This window comes from Equus przewalskii, chromosome 1, assembly GCF_037783145.1.
Source record: "Equus przewalskii isolate Varuska chromosome 1, EquPr2, whole genome shotgun sequence".
NCBI lineage: Eukaryota > Metazoa > Chordata > Mammalia > Perissodactyla > Equidae > Equus > Equus przewalskii.
Genome location: NC_091831.1, coordinates 27,907,223 through 27,930,238, shown reverse-complemented (window position 1 = coordinate 27,930,238; position 23,016 = coordinate 27,907,223). Strand labels below are relative to the sequence as shown.

Genomic DNA, 23,016 nt, shown 5'->3' with positions numbered 1-23,016 from the left:
ACATTATCGTTTGTCTGTCGTGTTGTAGGTGTACCACTTCACCCTTTGTGCCCACCTCCCACCCTCCATTTCCCCGGTGACCACTAATCTGTTCTCTTTGTCTACATGTTTAATTTACACATATGAGTGGAGTCATGCAGAGATTGTCTTTCTCCATCTGGCTTATTTCACTTAACATAATTCCCTCAAGGTCCATCCATGTTGTGAATGGGATGATTTTTTTCTTTTTACGGCTGAGTAGTATTCCATTGTGTATATATACCACATCTTTTTTTATCCAATCATCTGTTGATGGGCACTTAGGTTGCTTCCACATCTTGGCTATTGTAAATAATGCTGCAATGAGCATTGGGGTGCATGGGGCTTTTGGAATTGCTGACTTCAAGTTCTTTGGATAGATAGCCAGTAGAGGGATGGCTGGGTCATATGGCATTTCTATTTTTAATTTTTTGAGGAATCTCCACACTGTTTTCCATGGTGGCTGCATCAGTTTGCATTCCCACCAGCAGTGTATGAGGGTTCCTTTTTCTCCACAACCTCTCCAACATTTGTTACTTTTTGTTTTGGTTATTTTTGCCATTCTAATGGGTGTAAGGTGATATCTTGGTGTAGTTTTGATTTGCATTTCCCTGATGATTAGTGATGATGAACATCTTTTGGTGTCCTATTGGCCATCCGTATATCTTCTTTGGAGAAATGTCTGTTCACGTCTCCTGCCCATTTTTTGATCGGGTTGTTTGATCTTTTTTGTTGAGTTCTGTGATTTCTTTATATATTGTGGAGATTTACCTTTTGTCAGATATATGACTTGCAAATATTTTTTCCCAATTAGTGGGTTGTTTTTTTTTTGTTCCAGCCCTGTTTTCTCTTGCCTTGAAGAAGTTCTTTAGTCTGATGAAGTCCCACTTGTTTATCCTTTCTATTGTCTCTATTATTTTAAGTCCCACGGATATAAGTATTTCACTACTTATAAGAATTTTTTTCTTTTGGCTTATTTCACTGGCTTTGAAACTCCTAGGTGAGGGACTGAGTCAAACTATACCAGCTGGCTCTTGCGAAGTGTTACCTAAGTATGCTTCTTGAAAGGATCATGTCAGCTTACCTGTCTACTAGCCAAGTGTGAACGTGTCTGTTTCCCAAAGCTTTGACCAGCATTGGGTATTTAATTTCTACTCAGTTTAATGGTTGTTAATGGGGACCATAGTATATATACAGTCATTAATTTGCATTTCCCTAATTACTAAGGGCGTTGAGTCTTATATATATATACATATGTTTATTTATATTTCCTCTTAGGTGCCTATTCGAGTCAAAGCAACAGACATATTTTGAGTGCTGTGTGCTTCCCTCAAGGATTAGTGACCTAACAAAAATGACCATTTGGGACTAGGTGGTGGAGCCAGGATGGTAAAGAAAATATATGACTAGTCTTACTCCACTGGTAGAAACACAATACTGGCAGGCAGTTTGGGTCAAGTCCTGTGGGTGGAAGACAAAGAAGAAAAGGGTTGTCCCTGTCTGAAACAGATTAGGCTTTGGCAGGGCAAGTGACTTTAGAGCTAGGAGCAAACAATGACTAACATTTGTCCGGGTGAGAAAAAGATGTCTGGGGAGAGGGAACAATATAGAGAGAGATAAGGGAGTTGAAAACCCTAAAAATATCATACTTGTGTTACGGAGTTGTGACTCTTCCATTACAGCTAAAATGTAGAATGCTGGGGCTGAGGGATGATGGGACATTGGCTGGAAAGGAAGGGCCAGGACTAACCTCAGGAATTTGACCTTTGTCCGGAAGATTTTTTTGTTTTTAAAAAGGAATGACATGAGCTAATGTGTGTTTTAGAAACACCTTTCTGGCAGCTAATGAGAGGTAGATTTGGGGACACTGGAGTCTATAAGATGAGCCTATCTGTGTCATTAGCCACTTATCAAGGGTCAGAGATAGGACTAGGATAAACTTTTTGTGTAGTATGCACATTAACTCTTTATCTGTCCCACATAAAACTATATTCCCATTTCATGGCTGTCCTTTTAAAAATTTTTAAATTATGGTAAAATATACATAACATAAAATCTACCATCTTAACCATTTTTATGTGTTCAATTCAGTATTGTTAAGTACATTCACACTATGGTGCAACCAATCACCAGATCATGACTTTCCTTTATTTTAATTTAATTGAGTTTCATTAAAAAAGAAGTTGAAATTTCTACAAATTCACTTTTTCTGGTAATAATTACTGATGTTTGCTCAATCCTTTACATCGTATAATGCTCTTTAATATATATGATTTCATTCGATCCTCATAAACATCTTTCTGAGGTGGATACTGTCCCCATTTTACAGAGGAGAAAGGTGAGATCCAGAGATAAAAAGACCGGACAAGCTTGCTGTGTCCTGGAGAAACAAAGAGTGTCGTCCAGATTTGTAGGCTGAGGATTTCATCCATTCAATAATTCATGCAACAGATATTACCTGATGACCTACCATAAGCTCAGTGTTAAATGACCTTGAGCAAAATAGATATAGTGTCTGCCTTTATGGAGCTCAAGGACTAGTAGGGGAAATAGGCACTCATCAAGAAATAATAAAAATAACAGAGTAATGGTAAACTCTCATTGAAAGAAGGAACTAGCACGCTACGAGAGCAATTCTTATATAATATGGTACCAGACCAAGTCCAAGGGTCAGGGAAGGTTTCCCCTAGGAAGTAATTTCTAGAGATTTCTCTTCTCCTTCCCCTTTTCCAACACCACCCCTTCCCCAAGCCTCACCATTAAACTTCACAGGGAAAGACAGTGTAAAATATCTTCATTTAAGAGAAAACAAGGACTGAGTATACATATTCTGTATGCATCTGTAAACCTCCCAAAGTGATTCACCCTAACATTTCCATGTGTCTACTTTACAATACCATTGTAAACTTTCATTGACACTATCTGACTTTCATACTGACGCCAACCTCGTGAGGTAGGCAGGCAAGTACGACTATCTACATTCTACTCATGAAGACTGGGAGTCTCAGAGACATCAGGTAACTTGCCTGAAATCACATGACTGCTTAATGGTGGAGCTGGGATTTGAATCCAGGTCTTGTAACACCTAGACGGTTATTTTTCTTATAATATTCGTTCTTTCATTTATACCCATCCATCCACCAAACATGTGCTGATCGCCTTCTGAGTCAGGCTATGAATGGAGCAATCAAGAGCCACTGAAGGGTTTTAAGAAGGAAAGCAGCATGATCCACTTTAAGTTTTAGAGCGCTCTTCTGGATTAGAGGACAGAAAGTGGTGGTTTTCAAAGTATGGTCTGGGGCCACCTCCTGGGTTAAAATCTCTGGGGTTGGGGCTCAGGAATCTTATGATCAGCCAGCTTTGGAAAGAATTGTTTTCTGATTCTAGCACCCTATTAGAGAAGGAGGTGGTGCAACCAATTACCATGACTAACAGAGTGGCTGTGGTAACACGGTGAGAGGTGAGGCAATACAGAGACAAAGGGATGCCCTTGAGAGTCATTTAGATAGCACGGACAAGACTGTCCCCTCCACCCTTCCCTGGACAAGGACTGAGGTTCACGGAAGTGAAGCTGGGATCCTCACCTGGGTCCTCTGGCTCCAGAGCCTGTGGGCTTTGCTGCACATAGCCATTAATAGCCACATCTTCATTTTAAATATTTTATATGTATTCCTCTTAGCACTTGTTTTGCAAATCTCCATGTTATCTCAAACTGCCTTCAAGCTTTGTATTTCTCCCTCACTTTCATAAAGCCTAGGAGAGGAATAAACGACAGACAAGTAAGGCCTTAAAAGTTTTAAAAAGTTTGTTTCGTAGCATTTTTCACAATAGCTAAGACATGGAAGCGACCTAAGTGCCCATTGACTGATGACTGGATCAAGAAGATATGGGGTGGGGCTGGCCCGGTGGCTGAGTGGTTAAGTTCGGGCGCTCCGCTGCAGGCGGCCCAGTGTTTCATTGGTTCGAATCCTGGGCGCGGACATGGCACTGATCGTCAAACCACGCTGAGGCAGCGTCCCACATGCCACAACTAGGAGAACCCACAACGAAGAATGTACAACTATGTACTGGGGAGATCTGGGGGAAAAAAGGAAAAAAAAATAAAAATCTTTAAAAAAAAAAGAAGATATGGGGTATATATATACAATAGAATACTACTCAGCCATAAACAGGATAAAATCGTCCCATTCACAGCAACATGGATGGACTTGAGGGTTTTACGTTAGGCGAAATAAGCTAGATAGAGAAAGACAACCTCTCATCTTTCTCACATGTGGAAGATAAACAAACACAGGGACAAAGAGAACAGATTAGTGGTTACCAGGGGGAAGGAGGGTTGGGGGGTGGGCACAAAGGGTGAAGTGGCACACCTACAATATGACTGACAAATAATAATGCACAACTGGAATTTCACAGGCTTGTAAACTATCATAACCTCAATAAAAAAATAAAAATAGAAAAAAATATTTGTTTCTTTGGGGCTGGGTACACAGACAAGGAAAAAGTAGATTTGATTAGACAAGTACAGCCTGGGGGAGACAAAAGCAGGGCACTCATACCCCAGGAGGCCTCCAGGGAACCTGAAGGCAGTAATCCCAGAAGCCCAGAGGGTGAGCCCATTTCCTCCCCAAGCTAATTATGAGGTATCAGGCTGGAGCAGTTCAGGAATTCGGAAAACCGTAAAGAAACCACAACCTAAACAACCATCTCCCCAAACATCAACGTCAACAACCCTAACAATAAAATTTGTTAAAATTCATCTCCCTCCCACCCACAACCAAACGTGAAGGAGGCAGATGGAATTACGACAGAGGCTCTTTGCTGCCCTTCCCGGGCCTGATTCATCCGCATTCCAGACCTGGGTTTCCTAGGGTCTCAGGGAGGCGGGAAACTGACATCCCAATTTCTGGATGGGGGCACCAGGAGGTTGAGGACACCTCTACTCTTGCCTCAGGTCGGGATTAATGCAAACCGAAGTAAACGCTATAGTTGGCAGGGCCAGAAGAAGACGGCCTGTCCCGGTACGTGGCAAGGCCAAAAGGGCTAAACCAACCAGCAGGTGGGAGCGCAGGCGCTCGGAGCGAAAAGGATGGGAAAGTGGGCGCGGCGAGGGCCTACGACCGGTATTTGGGATGGGGCCTGCGAGGCGCCTAGGGGAGGCTCCCTTGAGGGCGAGCAATCCGAGAGCGGGCTGCTGCCCAGGGGCGGGACAGGGGCGTGTCTTGGTCGAGATTGGATACCCGCCGGGCGCAGGGAGGGGGCGTCGCGCCGCCTGGCTCCGCCGCTTTGCAATTCCGCCTTGTATACCCCAGTGGCGGCCGCGGAGGAAGCGGGCTGAGCTGCCGCGGCCGGCCTGAATCCGACGCTCCTCCGTTTCCCGCGGAGTTCCTTGATCCTTGGCTCGTTCCGTCCCGCCCCAAGGTTCGCTGTATCCTTGGTCCTCTAACCTCTTTCCCGGCTCCCGAAGCTCTCGACCTCGACGTCTGCAGAACGAAATGGTCACAGCCACGAATGTGTCAGAGGAAACAGGGCAGGTGTTACAGCCCTACAACTTTGAGCTGTTCCAGGACATGAGGCCCTTTTTGGAGGAGTACTGGTGAGACCTGCGGAAGGGGAAGGGCCGTGCCAGGGGCCCGACCCTGATGACTGCTAGTTGGGGTGGTGCGGGGGGAGGCGCTGAACGCCTGCAATGATTTTCTTGGAGAGCAAAGGTATCAGACTCTCCTGTACTGGCTCCACATCTCCGCTGTCCAAGGTGCAAGTGGTGTGGCCCCTCAAAGAGAGTAAAGCTGGGGGAAAGAGAAAAAGGCAGAAATAGAGGATGGGCTGAGGAATGTGGGAGGAGACGGAAACCAAGGGGAAAGAATGTAGTGAGAACTGGCCTCTGAGGAATGGGGGTTATCTGAATTCCTTCTCCCACCCACCTTGGAAGCGACTCTTCTCCGTCCTTCGTGGCCGCGCCTGCACAGTGCTGGCGTCCAGGGACAGCCTGCCCTTCACAATTATCACGATGTTTCCCAAATGCTCCACCGTCCCTGCTGTGGAGAAGGAGGCAAAGCCAGGGAGGTCTTCGAGGATTTCCCCAGGCTCTCTGGCTTTGCCCGAAAGCTTCTCAGAGGTGTTCATGGGCTGTCTTTGTGACCTAAGCAGGCAGAGCTTTTGCCACATTCTTCTTACCCCACGGGGCGTGGGTTGCTTCTAGGCTGGGCCAGCAGCCAAGTCACCCACTCCCAACCCCACTGAGAGAGCAATAAGCATAGAAACCTTGGATGTAGTCCCTGGCCTGTGCTAGGTATTTTATAAATATTAACGGTGTCGGGAGAGGAGTCTTATTCCCCCTTTACAGATAAGGAAACTGAGGCTCAGAGAACTAAGTAGGTTTTCCAGTGTCACACTGCTAGTAAATGGTAGAGTGGGACTCCAACCGAGAGCACTCACCTGGAGAGTTGAGTGGGGATTCCTCTAACCAGCACCCACCCATGGGCCCATCCCCTCTGCCTTCTGCCTGCCAGGGCAGCCTCATTCCTCGTAGTTCTGATCTACCTGCTGCTCATCTTTGTGGGGCAGAACTACATGAAGGCACGGAAGGGCTTCAGCCTGCGGGGGCCTCTCATCCTTTGGTCCTTCTGCCTTGCAGTCTTCAGGTAAGACACTCCTCCCCCGACTTCCCGCCTATCCTGTAGGCTAGAGACCCTCATTTTATCCCTAAAAGCTTTCTAGAAACCTCAGTTGCATCAGCTCTCCAAGCTGCCCCCTAACTCACTCCCTATCCCATCCTCTCAGCTCTAGCTCCCCTCCCCAGCTTCCACCCTTCTCCCATGTTACCCTGTTTTCCTTCTTCCCCAGGCTCCAAGCTGGCAGTCTCTGCTCTCTCGTGCTCATGAAGTCTGTGGACTTCCAACAAATTTCTCCAGCCTCTAATACTCTCAGCATCTAACAGCCTCTCCTAAGACCTTCCAATAACTTCCCCCGCCCCTCCTTCCCAAATTTCCTCCCCCAAACTACTTCGATCTCCCTCATCCTTCCCCCCCCCCCGCCCCCCGCCATGCTCCTACCCATCCCAAGAACCCTATTTCCTAACTCACCTTTCAGTCCTGTCCTCCAGCATTCCCTGGTCCTTTCCCAGCCCTCCTCTCCTCTCCATTACTGGTTGGATCTACGAGATTGGGCTCAGGATCTCAGAAGCTGTGACCCATCTCCCCTGGAAGGGTGGAGAGGTGGCGGAGCTTGGGCCAGTGACCTGACCAGGCTGAGGGGGGAGGGGGGATTGGTATCTGGGGATGACCCTTACACCTTTTTCCTCTGTCCCATATCAGCATCCTGGGGGCAGTGAGGACATGGAGCCATATGGGGATCCTGCTACTCAGGGGGAACCTAGGTCAAACTGTGTGCTTCTCCAGCCACATCCAAGATCCCGTAGTCAGATGCTGGTCCTGCCTCTTTCTTTTCAGCAAGATCATTGAACTTGGTGAGTGGCAAGGCTTTGTTTCTCAGGTGCCCAGTCAACTGCATCCCTCCTCAGGGACCCCTCACCCATCACATGGAGAGTCCCTTCCCCACCCCTGGGTCCTAACAACACCTCTCACCCAAGCCCCTGTTCAAACTCTGACATAAAGACGCCTCTCCCCGTCCTGAGAATTTCCCCCATGCCCCCAAATCCAATGCCGACGGTGGTCCCAACACTGGGTGGTATGCCAGCTGTGACTCCCTGTTTCCCAGGAGACACGGCCTTCATCATCCTGCGTAAGCGGCCACTCAGCTTTGTGCACTGGTACCACCACAGCACAGTGCTGCTGTACACGAGCTATGGATACAAGGACAAAGTGTCTTCAGGCGCCTGGTTCATGACCATGAACTACGGTGTGCACGCCATCATGTACACCTACTACACTCTGAAGGCTGCCAAAGTAACAGCTCCCAGGTGGTTGCCCATGCTCATCACCAGCCTGCAGATCCTGCAGATGTTTATGGGAGCCTTTGTTAGCATCCTGAATCACATCTGGAGACAGGATCCGGGATGCCACAGCACATCGAAACAGCTCTTCTGGTCCTGCGTCTTGTATATGACCTATTTCATCCTCTTTGCCCGCTTCTTCCATCAAACCTACCTAATGCCCAAGGTCAAAGCCAAGACCAAGAGCCAATGAAGGGTTGGATAAAAAGAAGGATCCCCAGGCTCTCTCTTCCCCAGGGCACCGAGGGGCTCAGCTTAGGTTTGGGAGAATGGTTAGGACGCCTTCCCTGCATGGTTTCCCCATGGGATGTGTGCCCCACGGTGGTAGGAAGTTATGACAGACAAGAAGCATCACCCCTGGGATGAGGGTGTGATCTAGTACTTTGATATTTCTGTGTCTAATGTGAAGGCCAGGCAGGCCCTAGGATGGGAATGAGACTGAGGAAGATCCCCAGAGCTGAGTTATTTATATTTCTATCCATAAATCTTTCTTCCTCTTGCCCTATTTTTTTAATTAAACATTTCAACGAGGGTTTTGGAGTTTTTGGATTTGAGGGAAGAAGGGGACTGCTGCGATGGGAGAGGGGTGCTGGCAGTGGGATGAGTAGTGGGTGAGATGCCTAGGAGGGTGTGTGGAAGGATGAGAGGCACACACACAAACACTCAATAAAAATCCTAGGCCTGGTAGGCGCTTAATAAATGTCCGTTACAAACCAGAATTTTATTGCTGTTAGAGACCCAAGTCCCTCACAGGAACAGTGAGAAACAGGTGCAGAAAGGCAGAGTAACTTATCTAATGTCGTAGGCTTCTTAGGTTGCAGAATTGACACCTGCAAGTAAGCGTTCGAGAGCTGACCTTCCAGTTATTCTCCATGAGGCCACGAGGTGGCGCCGCAGCACCAGCTTTGGCCAACGCCGGCCGAGTAGCTAATCCTCAAGCCATGCATACATACACGCACGCGTGCGCCCCTCTGCTCCAGGAATCCCCAGGCTTCCCCATCCTGATGTTAGCGACTGAGAGGGACTGAAGCCCTAGAAGCCTGGGCCTTCACCTCTTTCCTGTACACCCAGCTCTCCTTTAGACATGGGGCGTGGGGTGGGGGGGGGGGGGAGCCGTGGGGAGGGGGGGGAGGCGTGGGGGGGGGGTGGGGGCCGGCGGTGAGCTCAACCGCAACTCTGAATCATCAGGCCTTTGACAGTCCGCGCACGTTTATTTCAGTCATCTTTGAAAACGGGGGAGGGAGAGTCTGGAGAAGGCGGGGTGGGCCAAGGGTGAGTTGGCCCCCGGGGAAGTGGTCCCTGTTCCTGGCCTTAGTCCCAGGGGCGCGGAGCGTGTGTAGGGCCCAGTCCACCCCTCAGGGCTGGGAGGGGGAAGGCTCTCTCCTGAGCCGGCCGCCCTCTCCAGCTGCGCCAAGCGCCCCTCTCAGACCCCGGAGCGAGGGCAAGCCACTCAAGACGACCCCAGGCCGGGGAGGCTGTGAATTATTAGCCCCGCCCTCGAGGAGGATCCACGGGCCGGGCAGCTCATACAGGCCGTTCTACGGCGTACTGGCACGGACTGAGGTTGGCGGCCGGGGGCGGCCCGGGCACGGCGGGGTAGCTGAAAGAGGCGTGCTGTTTGGCCTTGAGCCTCAGGCTGGCCAGACTCGAGTTACACGGGTCCCGATATACGTAGGGGGAGGAGGCGGCTGCAGCTGCGGCTGCCGCGGCCGAGGCGTAAGGGCAGGACACTGCCCCAGAGGACACTGCCGCCGGAGCCAGCCCGGGGGGCCCCCCGCCCAGGCCCTGCAGGGCCCCGGGACCTGGCACGGTGCCCGGGGCGGCCGCAGCCGACGGCACCATGGAGGCGGCGATGGAGCTGGGTGGCGAGAAGACGGGCTGCGAAGCCAGAGGCCCCACGTTGACCGAGTTGAAGGCGAACGGGAAGGTCTTGGCTGCGAGCGGCGGGCCGAGCGCCTTGGGCGGCCAGTTCCCGTACGAGTAGCCGGGGTACACCTCCTCGTAGGGCGGCACCAGCCCCCCGAGCGGCGCCGCGAAGCCGCCCTTGCACAGCTCCGCCTGCTGGCTGCGCTCGCGCTTTCGCCACTTGGCGCGCCGGTTCTTGAACCACACCTGCGGGCATGGGAGAAAGGCCGTCAGGGCCCGGAGCCGAGCGGGGGACCCGGACCGGGGCAGCGCGGCCGGTGGGTGGGTCGCCCAGACGGGGCTTCAAGCCGGCGCCGTCCTGAGGATCAACCAGATGTGGTGGCTGGAGACGGGAATGAGCGTCGTGGAGAAGCCCGAGGAGTGCACGGAGTCAGGGAGCTGAGAACAGAAGCAGTGGGCGGCAGGGCTGAGTCCGGGGCGACGCGGTCTGGGGAGGGGACTAGCAGGATGGGGTCAAGGAAGGGTGAAGAGGAGAACAAGAGACAGCGTCAGGGTAGAAGAAACGCACGGCCTGGAGTGAGAGCGTGGAGCAAGAGCAGCGCTCGGAGGTTGGTGGAAAGAAGGGCGTGTGCGGCAGTGGACCGGGGCCCGGGGCGTGGGGTGTTGGGTCCGGGGATGGGGCAGGCAGAGCAGAACCACAGGCCGCTGGTTCCGGAGCTAGTCGCTGGGCGGCGCGCGAGAGGGAGGCTCGGGGGAGGGGGAGGGTTGCAGGTCTGGGACGGCTGTACCCGCACGCGGGCCTCGGTGAGGTTGGTCCACACGGCGATCTCTTCGCGCGTACTCATGTCTGGGTAGCGGTTCCTCTGGAAGGTCGCCTCCAGCTCCTGCAGCTGCTGGCTGGTGAAGTGCGTGCGTTGCCGCCGCTGTTTCTTCTTCAGCGAGCCGTCTTCCGGGGAGCCGCCGGGCAGCGAAGCCGAAGCCTTCTCCGAGTCTGGGGGCCGGGTGCGGGCCAGGTCACAGGGCGCCCAGGCCTGCGCGGATTCTCTGGCTGGGGGACCTCCTCCACCGCCCGCTCGCTCGCACCCGGGCTTCCGCTCCCGGGTCCCACCCTGAGCAAGGATTGAGCTGTTATCTCCCCCACGCCCAGAAGGGGGCGCGCTCACCGCTGTGCTCTTGGCCCTTGCAGCCGTGTTCTGGGAGGGCGGGGTGGGGAGTGCCGGCATCCGACAGCGAGAGGGCCGGGCTGCGGGCCTCCGCCTCGCTGAGCAGGCCAAACTCCATGGAGGGAGGACTCTGGAGGGAAGAGAAGACACAACAGGTTAATGGGACTAAAATCTCTGGCTTATCCAGTTCCCAAGAGTGTTTCCCCACAAGTTCACTGTGCCCTTTCTCAGCCACGGACGTAAAGCTACCTGTGTGCGGGGTGCCCTGGGATAGAAGGGGGCAACAGCAGCCCAAGGGCAAAAAGGTGTACACTCAGAGGTCTTATGTACGGGTATACATGCTAGACTTAGTTCTCTTCACTGCTGGGCGCCTAGAACTGTGCTTGATGCGCAGTTGGTGGTGATAGTGATTGAATTAATGAAGACTACTACTATCGCACATCTTCAAAACTTTAATTCCCTCTCACATGAATGCCCAATATCCCCATAAACTCATACATGCCCCTTGGCCAATCACACCTGAGATGCAGCCGGAACCTCTGTTATTCACTGTCCAGTGGGACAGATTTAATTTTAGACCAGGCCTGATATTTCTCCCACAAGGATAGTCACTGCTCTCATTTGTGAGTACTCCCTTGTACATTCACTTCATCATCTCTCCCTTCACAAGAATACGTTAGTCTTAAGCATTATCACCCTTTTTCAGGTGAGGAAACTGTGTCTGGAAGTAACAATTAAGGTCACAGAGCTTGTAAGTAGTGGAACTGGGATCTGAAGCATGTCTGGGAGACTCCTAAGCTAGTGCTTTTTCTTTTTCTTTTTCTTTTTTTGTTTTTTTGAGGAAGATTAGCCCTGAGCTAACATCTGCTGCCAATCCCCCTCTTTTTGCTGAGGAAGACTGGCCCTGAGCTAACATCCGTGCCCATCTTCCTCTACTTTATATGTAGGACGCCTACCACAGCATGGCTTGCCAAGTGGTGCCGTGTCCGCACCCGGGATCCGAACCAGCAAACCCTGGGCTGCTGAAGCGGAACACGCAAACTCAACCGCTGTACCACCCGGCCAGCCCCAAGAGACTTCATTTTTAACAAGCTGGACGTTGCAGTGTCAGTGGTCCATGGACTCCACTTTGCAAAGCCCTGCTTGACTTCTCTCTCTGCACAGTTTCTTCCACAGCCAGAAGTTCAGTGACATCCTCTACCCTGAATGTTGAAGCCAGACTGACAGCCTGAGTTCTAGACAACTGGTTATTGGATCCTCTGACTTCAGTGTTCCACTGGCACCTTGCAGTTGTAGGGCCCAAACTAAAGTCATCTCCATTCTCAAACCACCGTTCAAATGTATTCCTCTTCCTTTATTTCCCACCTTTGCGAGTGGATGCACCATCTACCCTGTCAGCCAAACCAGATTAAAGGAGAGAGAGGAGTCAAAGGAGACCCCCAGATTTAAACCTAGGAGCAGGGCCCACTTCACGGGTGTGCAACCTGTGCGGCCACACAGGCCCACATACTTGGAAGCGCCCTGCACTTGGTTTGATGTTCTGCTGTCGCCATCTTGAAATTCTTAATTTTTTAACAGAGGGCCTTACATTTTTGTTTTACACTAGCCCCCACAAATTATCTAACCAGTCCTGCCTAGGAGCCTAGGAGCCTGGTCGTGGCTTCAATAGAAATAGAGAGGTCAGCAAAAAAGAACAGGTCTGGGTAGAAGGTGAGCTGAGTTTCTGCACCTCAGTGTGAGCTGTCTGTAACTCAAGTCAGCTGGGTGGAGAAGTCCAATGGGAAGTGTGAGGTGTGAGCAAGAATAGAGAAGAGAGATCAAGACAGAAGATACGTAATTTGGAGTCATCCAAATAGAAGTAACAGGTAAGGTCATGAAAGGCAATTAACCAGGAAAGAGAGTACAGAGTGAGAAGGAGTAAGGGACAGGGACGGGAGTCTAAGAAACAAGAGCATTAAAGAGGTGGGAAGTATGGGAAGAACCAGCAGAAATACAAAAGCAAAACCAAGCAATAAAAATACTGGGGAAAGGAGATGACTCTGACAGGGACATGCAGGATCTTAAGGCGGGAAGGTAGAAGCAGAGAAAGCAATCAGTGTCAGAACACATGGAAAAGAAAGACTTAAATCCAACAAATTTCAACACATTTATTATTAGTTTTGAACACTTACTGATTATAAAAATAATTTTTAAATCACCCATTACTACACCATCCTGACAAACTCTATTAGCATTTTGGTGCATTTTCTTCTGATATTTGTTCTCAACATAGATTTCTTCCCTATTTTTTCTCTATAAAAAGTTTACAATATTCTTTCCATCTACATTTCTTCCACATTTTCATTCCATGAATTTGAGACCATACTATGCATAGACTCATATCCTACACTTTTTTTACTTAACATTATATCCTGAGCATTTCCCTTTTTTTTTTTTTTTTTTTTTTTTTTGAGGAAGATTAGCCCTGAGCTAACTGCTGCCAGTCCTCCTCTTTTTGCTGAGGAAGCCTGGCCCTGAGCTAACATCTGTGCCCATCTTCCTCGACTTTTTTTTATATGTGGGACACCTACCACAGCATGGCGTGCCAAGCGGTGCCATGTCCGCACCCGGGATCCAAACCAGTGAACCCCAGGCCGCCGAAGCGGAACGTGCGAACTTAACTGCTGCGCCGCCGGACAGGCCCCGGTAGATACAGTTTTAAACACTGTTGTTCTTTTACATTACTTTGCAAACACGGTTTCATGTTTCTCCATGTTCTGGTAGCTGCAAGGTGTTTCATAATGTTAGAATTTAACTATTTAATCATCCATTAGTGGGATGTTTCCAGTTCTCTATTATTTTTTTTAATCTTTTAATTTTTAAAATTTTTATTGAGATTGTGATAGTTTACAACCTTGTGAAATTTCAGTTGTACATTATCGTTTGTCTGTCGTGTTGTAGGTGTACCACTTCACCCTTTGTGCCCACCTCCCACCCTCCATTTCCCCGGTGACCACTAATCTGTTCTCTTTGTCTACATGTTTAATTTACACATATGAGTGGAGTCATGCAGAGATTGTCTTTCTCCATCTGGCTTATTTCACTTAACATAATTCCCTCAAGGTCCATCCATGTTGTGAATGGGATGATTTTTTTCTTTTTACGGCTGAGTAGTATTCCATTGTGTATATATACCACATCTTTTTTTATCCAATCATCTGTTGATGGGCACTTAGGTTGCTTCCACATCTTGGCTATTGTAAATAATGCTGCAATGAGCATTGGGGTGCATGGGGCTTTTGGAATTGCTGACTTCAAGTTCTTTGGATAGATAGCCAGTAGAGGGATGGCTGGGTCATATGGCATTTCTATTTTTAATTTTTTGAGGAATCTCCACACTGTTTTCCATGGTGGCTGCATCAGTTTGCATTCCCACCAGCAGTGTATGAGGGTTCCTTTTTCTCCACAACCTCTCCAACATTTGTTACTTTTTGTTTTGGTTATTTTTGCCATTCTAATGGGTGTAAGGTGATATCTTGGTGTAGTTTTGATTTGCATTTCCCTGATGATTAGTGATGATGAACATCTTTTCATGTGCCTATTGGCCATCCGTATATCTTCTTTGGAGAAATGTCTGTTCACGTCTCCTGCCCATTTTTTGATCGGGTTGTTTGATCTTTTTTGTTGAGTTCTGTGATTTCTTTATATATTATGGAGATTTACCTTTTGTCAGATATATGACTTGCAAATATTTTTTCCCAATTAGTGGGTTGTTTTTTTTTGTTCCAGCCCTGTTTTCTCTTGCCTTGAAGAAGTTCTTTAGTCTGATGAAGTCCCACTTGTTTATTCTTTCTATTGTCTCTATTATTTTAAGTCCCACGGATATAAGTATTTCACTACTTATAGAATTTTTTTCTTTTGGCTTATTTCACTGGCTTTGAAACTCCTAGGTGAGGGACTGAGTCAAACTATACCAGCTGGCTCTTGCGAAGTGTTACCTAAGTATGCTTCTTGAAAGGATCATGTCAGCTTACCTGTCTACTAGCCAAGTGTGAACGTGTCTGTTTCCCAAAGCTTTGACCAGCATTGGGTATTTAATTTCTACTCAGTTTAATGGTTGTTAATGGGGACCATAGTATATATACAGTCATTAATTTGCATTTCCCTAATTACTAAGGGCGTTGAGTCTTATATATATATACATATGTTTATTTATATTTCCTCTTAGGTGCCTATTCGAGTCAAAGCAACAGACATATTTTGAGTGCTGTGTGCTTCCCTCAAGGATTAGTGACCTAACAAAAATGACCATTTGGGACTAGGTGGTGGAGCCAGGATGGTAAAGAAAATATATGACTAGTCTTACTCCACTGGTAGAAACACAATACTGGCAGGCAGTTTGGGTCAAGTCCTGTGGGTGGAAGACAAAGAAGAAAAGGGTTGTCCCTGTCTGAAACAGATTAGGCTTTGGCAGGGCAAGTGACTTTAGAGCTAGGAGCAAACAATGACTAACATTTGTCCGGGTGAGAAAAAGATGTCTGGGGAGAGGGAACAATATACAGAGAGATAAGGGAGTTGAAAACCCTAAAAATATAGTACTTGTGTTACGGAGTTGTGACTCTTCCATTACAGCTAAAATGTAGAATGCTGGGGCTGAGGGATGATGGGACATTGGCTGGAAAGGAAGGGCCAGGACTAACCTCAGGAATTTGACCTTTGTCCGGAAGATTTTTTTGTTTTTAAAAAGGAATGACATGAGCTAATGTGTGTTTTAGAAACACCTTTCTGGCAGCTAATCAGAGGTAGATTTGGGGACACTGGAGTCTATAAGATGAGCCTATCTGTGTCATTAGCCACTTATCAAGGGTCAGAGATAGGACTAAGGATAAACTTTTTGTGTAGTATGCACATTAACTCTTTATCTGTCCCACATAAAACTATATTCCCATTTCATGGCTGTCCTTTTAAAAATTTTTAAATTATGGTAAAATATACATAACATAAAATCTACCATCTTAACCATTTTTATGTGTTCAATTCAGTATTGTTAAGTACATTCACACTATGGTGCAACCAATCACCAGATCATGACTTTCCTTTATTTTAATTTAATTGAGTTTCATTAAAAAAGAAGTTGAAATTTCTACAAATTCACTTTTTCTGGTAATAATTACTGATGTTTGCTCAATCCTTTACATCGTATAATGCTCTTTAATATATATGATTTCATTCGATCCTCATAAACATCTTTCTGAGGTGGATACTGTCCCCATTTTACAGAGGAGAAAGGTGAGATCCAGAGATAAAAAGACCGGACAAGCTTGCTGTGTCCTGGAGAAACAAAGAGTGTCGTCCAGATTTGTAGGCTGAGGATTTCATCCATTCAATAATTCATGCAACAGATATTACCTGATGACCTACCATAAGCTCAGTGTTACGAGAATGACGTTGAGCAAAATAGATATAGTGTCTGCCTTTATGGAGCTCAAGGACTAGTAGGGGAAATAGGCACTCATCAAGAAATAATAAAAATAACAGAGTAATGGTAAACTCTCATTGAAAGAAGGAACTAGCACGCTACGAGAGCAATTCTTATATAATATGGTACCAGACCAAGTCCAAGGGTCAGGGAAGGTTTCCCCTAGGAAGTAATTTCTAGAGATTTCTCTTCTCCTTCCCCTTTTCCAACACCACCCCTTCCCCAAGCCTCACCATTAAACTTCACAGGGAAAGACAGTGTAAAATATCTTCATTTAAGAGAAAACAAGGACTGAGTATACATATTCTGTATGCATCTGTAAACCTCCCAAAGTGATTCACCCTAACATTTCCATGTGTCTACTTTACAATACCATTGTAAACTTTCATTGACACTATCTGACTTTCATACTGACGCCAACCTCGTGAGGTAGGCAGGCAAGTACGACTATCTACATTCTACTCATGAAGACTGGGAGTCTCAGAGACATCAGGTAACTTGCCTGAAATCACATGACTGCTTAATGGTGGAGCTGGGATTTGAATCCAGGTCTTGTAACACCTAGACGGTTATTTTTCTTATAATATTCGTTCTTTCATTTATTCATCCATCCACCAAACATGTGCTGATCGCCTTCTGAGTCAGGCTATGAATGGAGCAATCAAGAGCCACTGAAGGGTTTTAAGAAGGAAAGCAGCATGATCCACTTTAAGTTTTAGAGCGCTCTTCTGGATTAGAGGACAGAAAGTGGTGGTTTTCAAAGTATGGTCTGGGGCCACCTCCTGGGTTAAAATCTCTGGGGTTGGGGCTCAGGAATCTTATGATCAGCCAGCTTTGGAAAGAATTGTTTTCTGATTCTAGCACCCTATTAGAGAAGGAGGTGGTGCAACCAATTACCATGACTAACAGAGTGGCTGTGGTAACCCGGTGAGAGGTGAGGCAATACAGAGACAAAGGGATGCCCTTGAGAGTCATTTAGATAGCACGGACAAGACTGTCCACTCCACCCTTCCCTGGACAAGGACTGAGGTTCACGGAAGTGAAGCTGGGATCCTCACCTGGGTCCTCTGGCTCCAGAGCCTGTGGGCTTTGCTGCACATAGCCATTAATAGCCACATCTTCATTTTAAATATTTTATATGTATTCCTCTTAGCACTTGTTTTGCAAATCTCCATGTTATCTCAAACTGCCTTCAAGCTTTGTATTTCTCCCTCACTTTCATAAAGCCTAGGAGAGGAATAAACGACAGACAAGTAAGGCCTTAAAAGTTTTAAAAAGTTTGTTTCGTAGCATTTTTCACAATAGCTAAGACATGGAAGCGACCTAAGTGCCCATTGACTGATGACTGGATCAAGAAGATATGGGGTGGGGCTGGCCCGGTGGCTGAGTGGTTAAGTTCGGGCGCTCCGCTGCAGGCGGCCCAGTGTTTCATTGGTTCGAATCCTGGGCGCGGACATGGCACTGATCGTCAAACCACGCTGAGGCAGCGTCCCACATGCCACAACTAGGAGAACCCACAACGAAGAATGTACAACTATGTACTGGGGAGATCTGGGGAGAAAAAGGAAAAAAAAATAAAAATCTTTAAAAAAAAAAGAAGATATGGGGTATATATATACAATAGAATACTACTCAGCCATAAACAGGATAAAATCGTCCCATTCACAGCAACATGGATGGACTTGAGGGTATTACGTTAGGCGAAATAAGCTAGATAGAGAAAGACAACCTCTCATCTTTCTCACATGTGGAAGATAAACAAACACATGGACAAAGAGAACAGATTAGTGGTTACCAGGGGGAAGGAGGGTTGGGGGGTGGGCACAAAGGGTGAAGTGGCACACCTACAATATGACTGACAAATAATAATGCACAACTGGAATTTCACAGGCTTGTAAACTATCATAACCTCAATAAAAAAAATAAAATAGAAAAAAATATTTGTTTCTTTGGGGCTGGGTACACAGACAAGGAAAAAGTAGATTTGATTAGACAAGTACAGCCTGGGGGAGACAAAAGCAGGGCACTCATACCCCAGGAGGCCTCCAGGGAACCTGAAGGCAGTAATCCCAGAAGCCCAGAGGGTGAGCCCATTTCCTCCCCAAGCTAATTATGAGGTATCAGGCTGGAGCAGTTCAGGAATTCGGAAAACCGTAAAGAAACCACAACCTAAACAACCATCTCCCCAAACATCAACGTCAACAACCCTAACAATAAAATTTGTTAAAATTCATCTCCCTCCCACCCACAACCAAACGTGAAGGAGGCAGATGGAATTACGACAGAGGCTCTTTGCTGCCCCTTCCCGGGCCTGATTCATCCGCATTCCAGACCTGGGTTTCCTAGGGTCTCAGGGAGGCGGGAAACTGACATCCCAATTTCTGGATGGGGGCACCAGAGGTTGAGGACACCTCTACTCTTGCCTCAGGTCGGGATTAATGCAAACCGAAGTAAACGCTATAGTTGGCAGGGCCAGAAGAAGACGGGCCTGTCCCGGTACGTGGCAAGGCCAAAAGGGCTAAACCAACCAGCAGGTGGGAGCGCAGGCGCTCGGAGCGAAAAGGATGGGAAAGTGGGCGCGGCGAGGGCCTACGACCGGTATTTGGGATGGGGCCTGCGAGGCGCCTAGGGGAGGCTCCCTTGAGGGCGAGCAATCCGAGAGCGGGCTGCTGCCCAGGGGCGGGACAGGGGCGTGTCTTGGTCGAGATTGGATACCCGCCGGGCGCAGGGAGGGGGCGTCGCGCCGCCTGGCTCCGCCGCTTTGCAATTCCGCCTTGTATACCCCAGTGGCGGCCGCGGAGGAAGCGGGCTGAGCTGCCGCGGCCGGCCTGAATCCGACGCTCCTCCGTTTCCCGCGGAGTTCCTTGATCCTTGGCTCGTTCCGTCCCGCCCCAAGGTTCGCTGTATCCTTGGTCCTCTAACCTCTTTCCCGGCTCCCGAAGCTCTCGACCTCGACGTCTGCAGAACGAAATGGTCACAGCCACGAATGTGTCAGAGGAAACAGGGCAGGTGTTACAGCCCTACAACTTTGAGCTGTTCCAGGACATGAGGCCCTTTTTGGAGGAGTACTGGTGAGACCTGCGGAAGGGGAAGGGCCGTGCCAGGGGCCCGACCCTGATGACTGCTAGTTGGGGTGGTGCGGGGGGAGGCGCTGAACGCCTGCAATGATTTTCTTGGAGAGCAAAGGTATCAGACTCTCCTGTACTGGCTCCACATCTCCGCTGTCCAAGGTGCAAGTGGTGTGGCCCCTCAAAGAGAGTAAAGCTGGGGGAAAGAGAAAAAGGCAGAAATAGAGGATGGGCTGAGGAATGTGGGAGGAGACGGAAACCAAGGGGAAAGAATGTAGTGAGAACTGGCCTCTGAGGAATGGGGGTTATCTGAATTCCTTCTCCCACCCACCTTGGAAGCGACTCTTCTCCGTCCTTCGTGGCCGCGCCTGCACAGTGCTGGCGTCCAGGGACAGCCTGCCCTTCACAATTATCACGATGTTTCCCAAATGCTCCACCGTCCCTGCTGTGGAGAAGGAGGCAAAGCCAGGGAGGTCTTCGAGGATTTCCCCAGGCTCTCTGGCTTTGCCCGAAAGCTTCTCAGAGGTGTTCATGGGCTGTCTTTGTGACCTAAGCAGGCAGAGCTTTTGCCACATTCTTCTTACCCCACGGGGCGTGGGTTGCTTCTAGGCTGGGCCAGCAGCCAAGTCACCCACTCCCAACCCCACTGAGAGAGCAATAAGCATAGAAACCTTGGATGTAGTCCCTGGCCTGTGCTAGGTATTTTATAAATATTAACGGTGTCGGGAGAGGAGTCTTATTCCCCCTTTACAGATAAGGAAACTGAGGCTCAGAGAACTAAGTAGGTTTTCCAGTGTCACACTGCTAGTAAATGGTAGAGTGGGACTCCAACCGAGAGCACTCACCTGGAGAGTTGAGTGGGGATTCCTCTAACCAGCACCCACCCATGGGCCCATCCCCTCTGCCTTCTGCCTGCCAGGGCAGCCTCATTCCTCGTAGTTCTGATCTACCTGCTGCTCATCTTTGTGGGGCAGAACTACATGAAGGCACGGAAGGGCTTCAGCCTGCGGGGGCCTCTCATCCTTTGGTCCTTCTGCCTTGCAGTCTTCAGGTAAGACACTCCTCCCCCGACTTCCCGCCTATCCTGTAGGCTAGAGACCCTCATTTTATCCCTAAAAGCTTTCTAGAAACCTCAGTTGCATCAGCTCTCCAAGCTGCCCCCTAACTCACTCCCTATCCCATCCTCTCAGCTCTAGCTCCCCTCCCCAGCTTCCACCCTTCTCCCATGTTACCCTGTTTTCCTTCTTCCCCAGGCTCCAAGCTGGCAGTCTCTGCTCTCTCGTGCTCATGAAGTCTGTGGACTTCCAACAAATTTCTCCAGCCTCTAATACTCTCAGCATCTAACAGCCTCTCCTAAGACCTTCCAATAACTTCCCCCGCCCCTCCTTCCCAAATTTCCTCCCCCAAACTACTTCGATCTCCCTCATCCTTCCCCCCCCCCCGCCCCCCGCCATGCTCCTACCCATCCCAAGAACCCTATTTCCTAACTCACCTTTCAGTCCTGTCCTCCAGCATTCCCTGGTCCTTTCCCAGCCCTCCTCTCCTCTCCATTACTGGTTGGATCTACGAGATTGGGCTCAGGATCTCAGAAGCTGTGACCCATCTCCCCTGGAAGGGTGGAGAGGTGGCGGAGCTTGGGCCAGTGACCTGACCAGGCTGAGGGGGGAGGGGGGATTGGTATCTGGGGATGACCCTTACACCTTTTTCCTCTGTCCCATATCAGCATCCTGGGGGCAGTGAGGACATGGAGCCATATGGGGATCCTGCTACTCAGGGGGAACCTAGGTCAAACTGTGTGCTTCTCCAGCCACATCCAAGATCCCGTAGTCAGATGCTGGTCCTGCCTCTTTCTTTTCAGCAAGATCATTGAACTTGGTGAGTGGCAAGGCTTTGTTTCTCAGGTGCCCAGTCAACTGCATCCCTCCTCAGGGACCCCTCACCCATCACATGGAGAGTCCCTTCCCCACCCCTGGGTCCTAACAACACCTCTCACCCAAGCCCCTGTTCAAACTCTGACATAAAGACGCCTCTCCCCGTCCTGAGAATTTCCCCCATGCCCCCAAATCCAATGCCGACGGTGGTCCCAACACTGGGTGGTATGCCAGCTGTGACTCCCTGTTTCCCAGGAGACACGGCCTTCATCATCCTGCGTAAGCGGCCACTCAGCTTTGTGCACTGGTACCACCACAGCACAGTGCTGCTGTACACGAGCTATGGATACAAGGACAAAGTGTCTTCAGGCGCCTGGTTCATGACCATGAACTACGGTGTGCACGCCATCATGTACACCTACTACACTCTGAAGGCTGCCAAAGTAACAGCTCCCAGGTGGTTGCCCATGCTCATCACCAGCCTGCAGATCCTGCAGATGTTTATGGGAGCCTTTGTTAGCATCCTGAATCACATCTGGAGACAGGATCCGGGATGCCACAGCACATCGAAACAGCTCTTCTGGTCCTGCGTCTTGTATATGACCTATTTCATCCTCTTTGCCCGCTTCTTCCATCAAACCTACCTAATGCCCAAGGTCAAAGCCAAGACCAAGAGCCAATGAAGGGTTGGATAAAAAGAAGGATCCCCAGGCTCTCTCTTCCCCAGGGCACCGAGGGGCTCAGCTTAGGTTTGGGAGAATGGTTAGGACGCCTTCCCTGCATGGTTTCCCCATGGGATGTGTGCCCCACGGTGGTAGGAAGTTATGACAGACAAGAAGCATCACCCCTGGGATGAGGGTGTGATCTAGTACTTTGATATTTCTGTGTCTAATGTGAAGGCCAGGCAGGCCCTAGGATGGGAATGAGACTGAGGAAGATCCCCAGAGCTGAGTTATTTATATTTCTATCCATAAATCTTTCTTCCTCTTGCCCTATTTTTTTAATTAAACATTTCAACGAGGGTTTTGGAGTTTTTGGATTTGAGGGAAGAAGGGGACTGCTGCGATGGGAGAGGGGTGCTGGCAGTGGGATGAGTAGTGGGTGAGATGCCTAGGAGGGTGTGTGGAAGGATGAGAGGCACACACACAAACACTCAATAAAAATCCTAGGCCTGGTAGGCGCTTAATAAATGTCCGTTACAAACCAGAATTTTATTGCTGTTAGAGACCCAAGTCCCTCACAGGAACAGTGAGAAACAGGTGCAGAAAGGCAGAGTAACTTATCTAATGTCGTAGGCTTCTTAGGTTGCAGAATTGACACCTGCAAGTAAGCGTTCGAGAGCTGACCTTCCAGTTATTCTCCATGAGGCCACGAGGTGGCGCCGCAGCACCAGCTTTGGCCAACGCCGGCCGAGTAGCTAATCCTCAAGCCATGCATACATACACGCACGCGTGCGCCCCTCTGCTCCAGGAATCCCCAGGCTTCCCCATCCTGATGTTAGCGACTGAGAGGGACTGAAGCCCTAGAAGCCTGGGCCTTCACCTCTTTCCTGTACACCCAGCTCTCCTTTAGACATGGGGCGTGGGGTGGGGGGGGGGGGAGCCGTGGGGAGGGGGGG

General features: G+C 49.1%; 3 protein-coding genes and 3 long non-coding RNA genes across 8 annotated transcripts; 2 read left to right on the top strand and 4 right to left on the bottom strand.

Annotated features, from left to right (window-relative positions):
• Positions 1-2,144: 2,144 nt before the first annotated feature.
• LOC139081613 (uncharacterized) lies at positions 2,145-3,771 on the bottom strand. Its single transcript, XR_011536758.1, has 2 exons — positions 3,603-3,771; positions 2,145-2,398 (listed from the first exon to the last, which is right to left on the bottom strand). It is a non-coding gene; the product is annotated as an uncharacterized lncRNA (long non-coding RNA).
• Positions 3,772-5,136: 1,365 nt separating this feature from the next.
• On the top strand, positions 5,137-8,504 carry LOC103541062 (very long chain fatty acid elongase 3). Of its 2 annotated transcripts, none has more exons than XM_008507786.2 (4): positions 5,137-5,614; positions 6,531-6,662; positions 7,335-7,486; positions 7,738-8,504. In XM_008507786.2, the coding sequence occupies exons 1-4, from the start codon at positions 5,514-5,516 to the stop codon at positions 8,163-8,165; spliced, it is 813 nt and encodes a 270-aa protein (XP_008506008.2). In that variant the 5' UTR covers positions 5,137-5,513; the 3' UTR covers positions 8,166-8,504. The 2 variants fall into 2 exon arrangements, with proteins under 2 accessions (XP_008506008.2, XP_008506009.1); XM_008507787.2 differs by having other exon boundaries at positions 5,220-5,614; positions 6,586-6,662.
• Positions 8,505-9,163: 659 nt separating this feature from the next.
• Positions 9,164-11,134, bottom strand: LOC139081483 (pituitary homeobox 3). Its single transcript, XM_070607457.1, has 3 exons — positions 11,002-11,134; positions 10,627-10,829; positions 9,164-10,084 (listed from the first exon to the last, which is right to left on the bottom strand). The coding sequence occupies exons 1-3, from the start codon at positions 11,117-11,119 to the stop codon at positions 9,497-9,499; spliced, it is 909 nt and encodes a 302-aa protein (XP_070463558.1). The 5' UTR covers positions 11,120-11,134; the 3' UTR covers positions 9,164-9,496.
• A 4,923-nt stretch (positions 11,135-16,057) lies between these two features.
• On the bottom strand, positions 16,058-17,686 carry LOC139081601 (uncharacterized). Its single transcript, XR_011536739.1, has 2 exons — positions 17,518-17,686; positions 16,058-16,311 (listed from the first exon to the last, which is right to left on the bottom strand). It is a non-coding gene; the product is annotated as an uncharacterized lncRNA (long non-coding RNA).
• A 37-nt stretch (positions 17,687-17,723) lies between these two features.
• LOC139081589 (uncharacterized) lies at positions 17,724-18,979 on the bottom strand. Its single transcript, XR_011536725.1, has 2 exons — positions 18,793-18,979; positions 17,724-18,010 (listed from the first exon to the last, which is right to left on the bottom strand). It is a non-coding gene; the product is annotated as an uncharacterized lncRNA (long non-coding RNA).
• Positions 18,888-22,420, top strand: LOC139073306 (very long chain fatty acid elongase 3-like). 2 transcript variants are annotated; one of them, XM_070607618.1, is made up of 4 exons: positions 18,888-19,530; positions 20,447-20,578; positions 21,251-21,402; positions 21,654-22,420. In XM_070607618.1, the coding sequence occupies exons 1-4, from the start codon at positions 19,430-19,432 to the stop codon at positions 22,079-22,081; spliced, it is 813 nt and encodes a 270-aa protein (XP_070463719.1). In that variant the 5' UTR covers positions 18,888-19,429; the 3' UTR covers positions 22,082-22,420. The 2 variants fall into 2 exon arrangements, with proteins under 2 accessions (XP_070463719.1, XP_070463773.1); XM_070607672.1 differs by having other exon boundaries at positions 19,136-19,530; positions 20,502-20,578.
• Positions 22,421-23,016: the final 596 nt, after the last annotated feature.

Coding starts and splice junctions, on each gene's coding strand:
- LOC139073306 (XM_070607618.1), top strand. CDS start 19,430: ATGGTCACAGCCACGAATGTGTCAGAGGAAACAGGGCAGGTGTTACAG. Junction 20,579..21,250: donor TTCTGCCTTGCAGTCTTCAG/GTAAGACACTCC, acceptor GTCCCATATCAG/CATCCTGGGGGCAGTGAGGA. Junction 21,403..21,653: donor CAGCAAGATCATTGAACTTG/GTGAGTGGCAAG, acceptor CCTGTTTCCCAG/GAGACACGGCCTTCATCATC.
- LOC103541062 (XM_008507786.2), top strand. CDS start 5,514: ATGGTCACAGCCACGAATGTGTCAGAGGAAACAGGGCAGGTGTTACAG. Junction 6,663..7,334: donor TTCTGCCTTGCAGTCTTCAG/GTAAGACACTCC, acceptor GTCCCATATCAG/CATCCTGGGGGCAGTGAGGA. Junction 7,487..7,737: donor CAGCAAGATCATTGAACTTG/GTGAGTGGCAAG, acceptor CCTGTTTCCCAG/GAGACACGGCCTTCATCATC.
- LOC139081483 (XM_070607457.1), bottom strand. CDS start 11,119: ATGGAGTTTGGCCTGCTCAGCGAGGCGGAGGCCCGCAGCCCGGCCCTC. Junction 10,830..11,001: donor CAAGGGCCAAGAGCACAGCG/GTGAGCGCGCCC, acceptor CCCGGCCCCCAG/ACTCGGAGAAGGCTTCGGCT. Junction 10,085..10,626: donor TCACCGAGGCCCGCGTGCGG/GTACAGCCGTCC, acceptor CCATGCCCGCAG/GTGTGGTTCAAGAACCGGCG.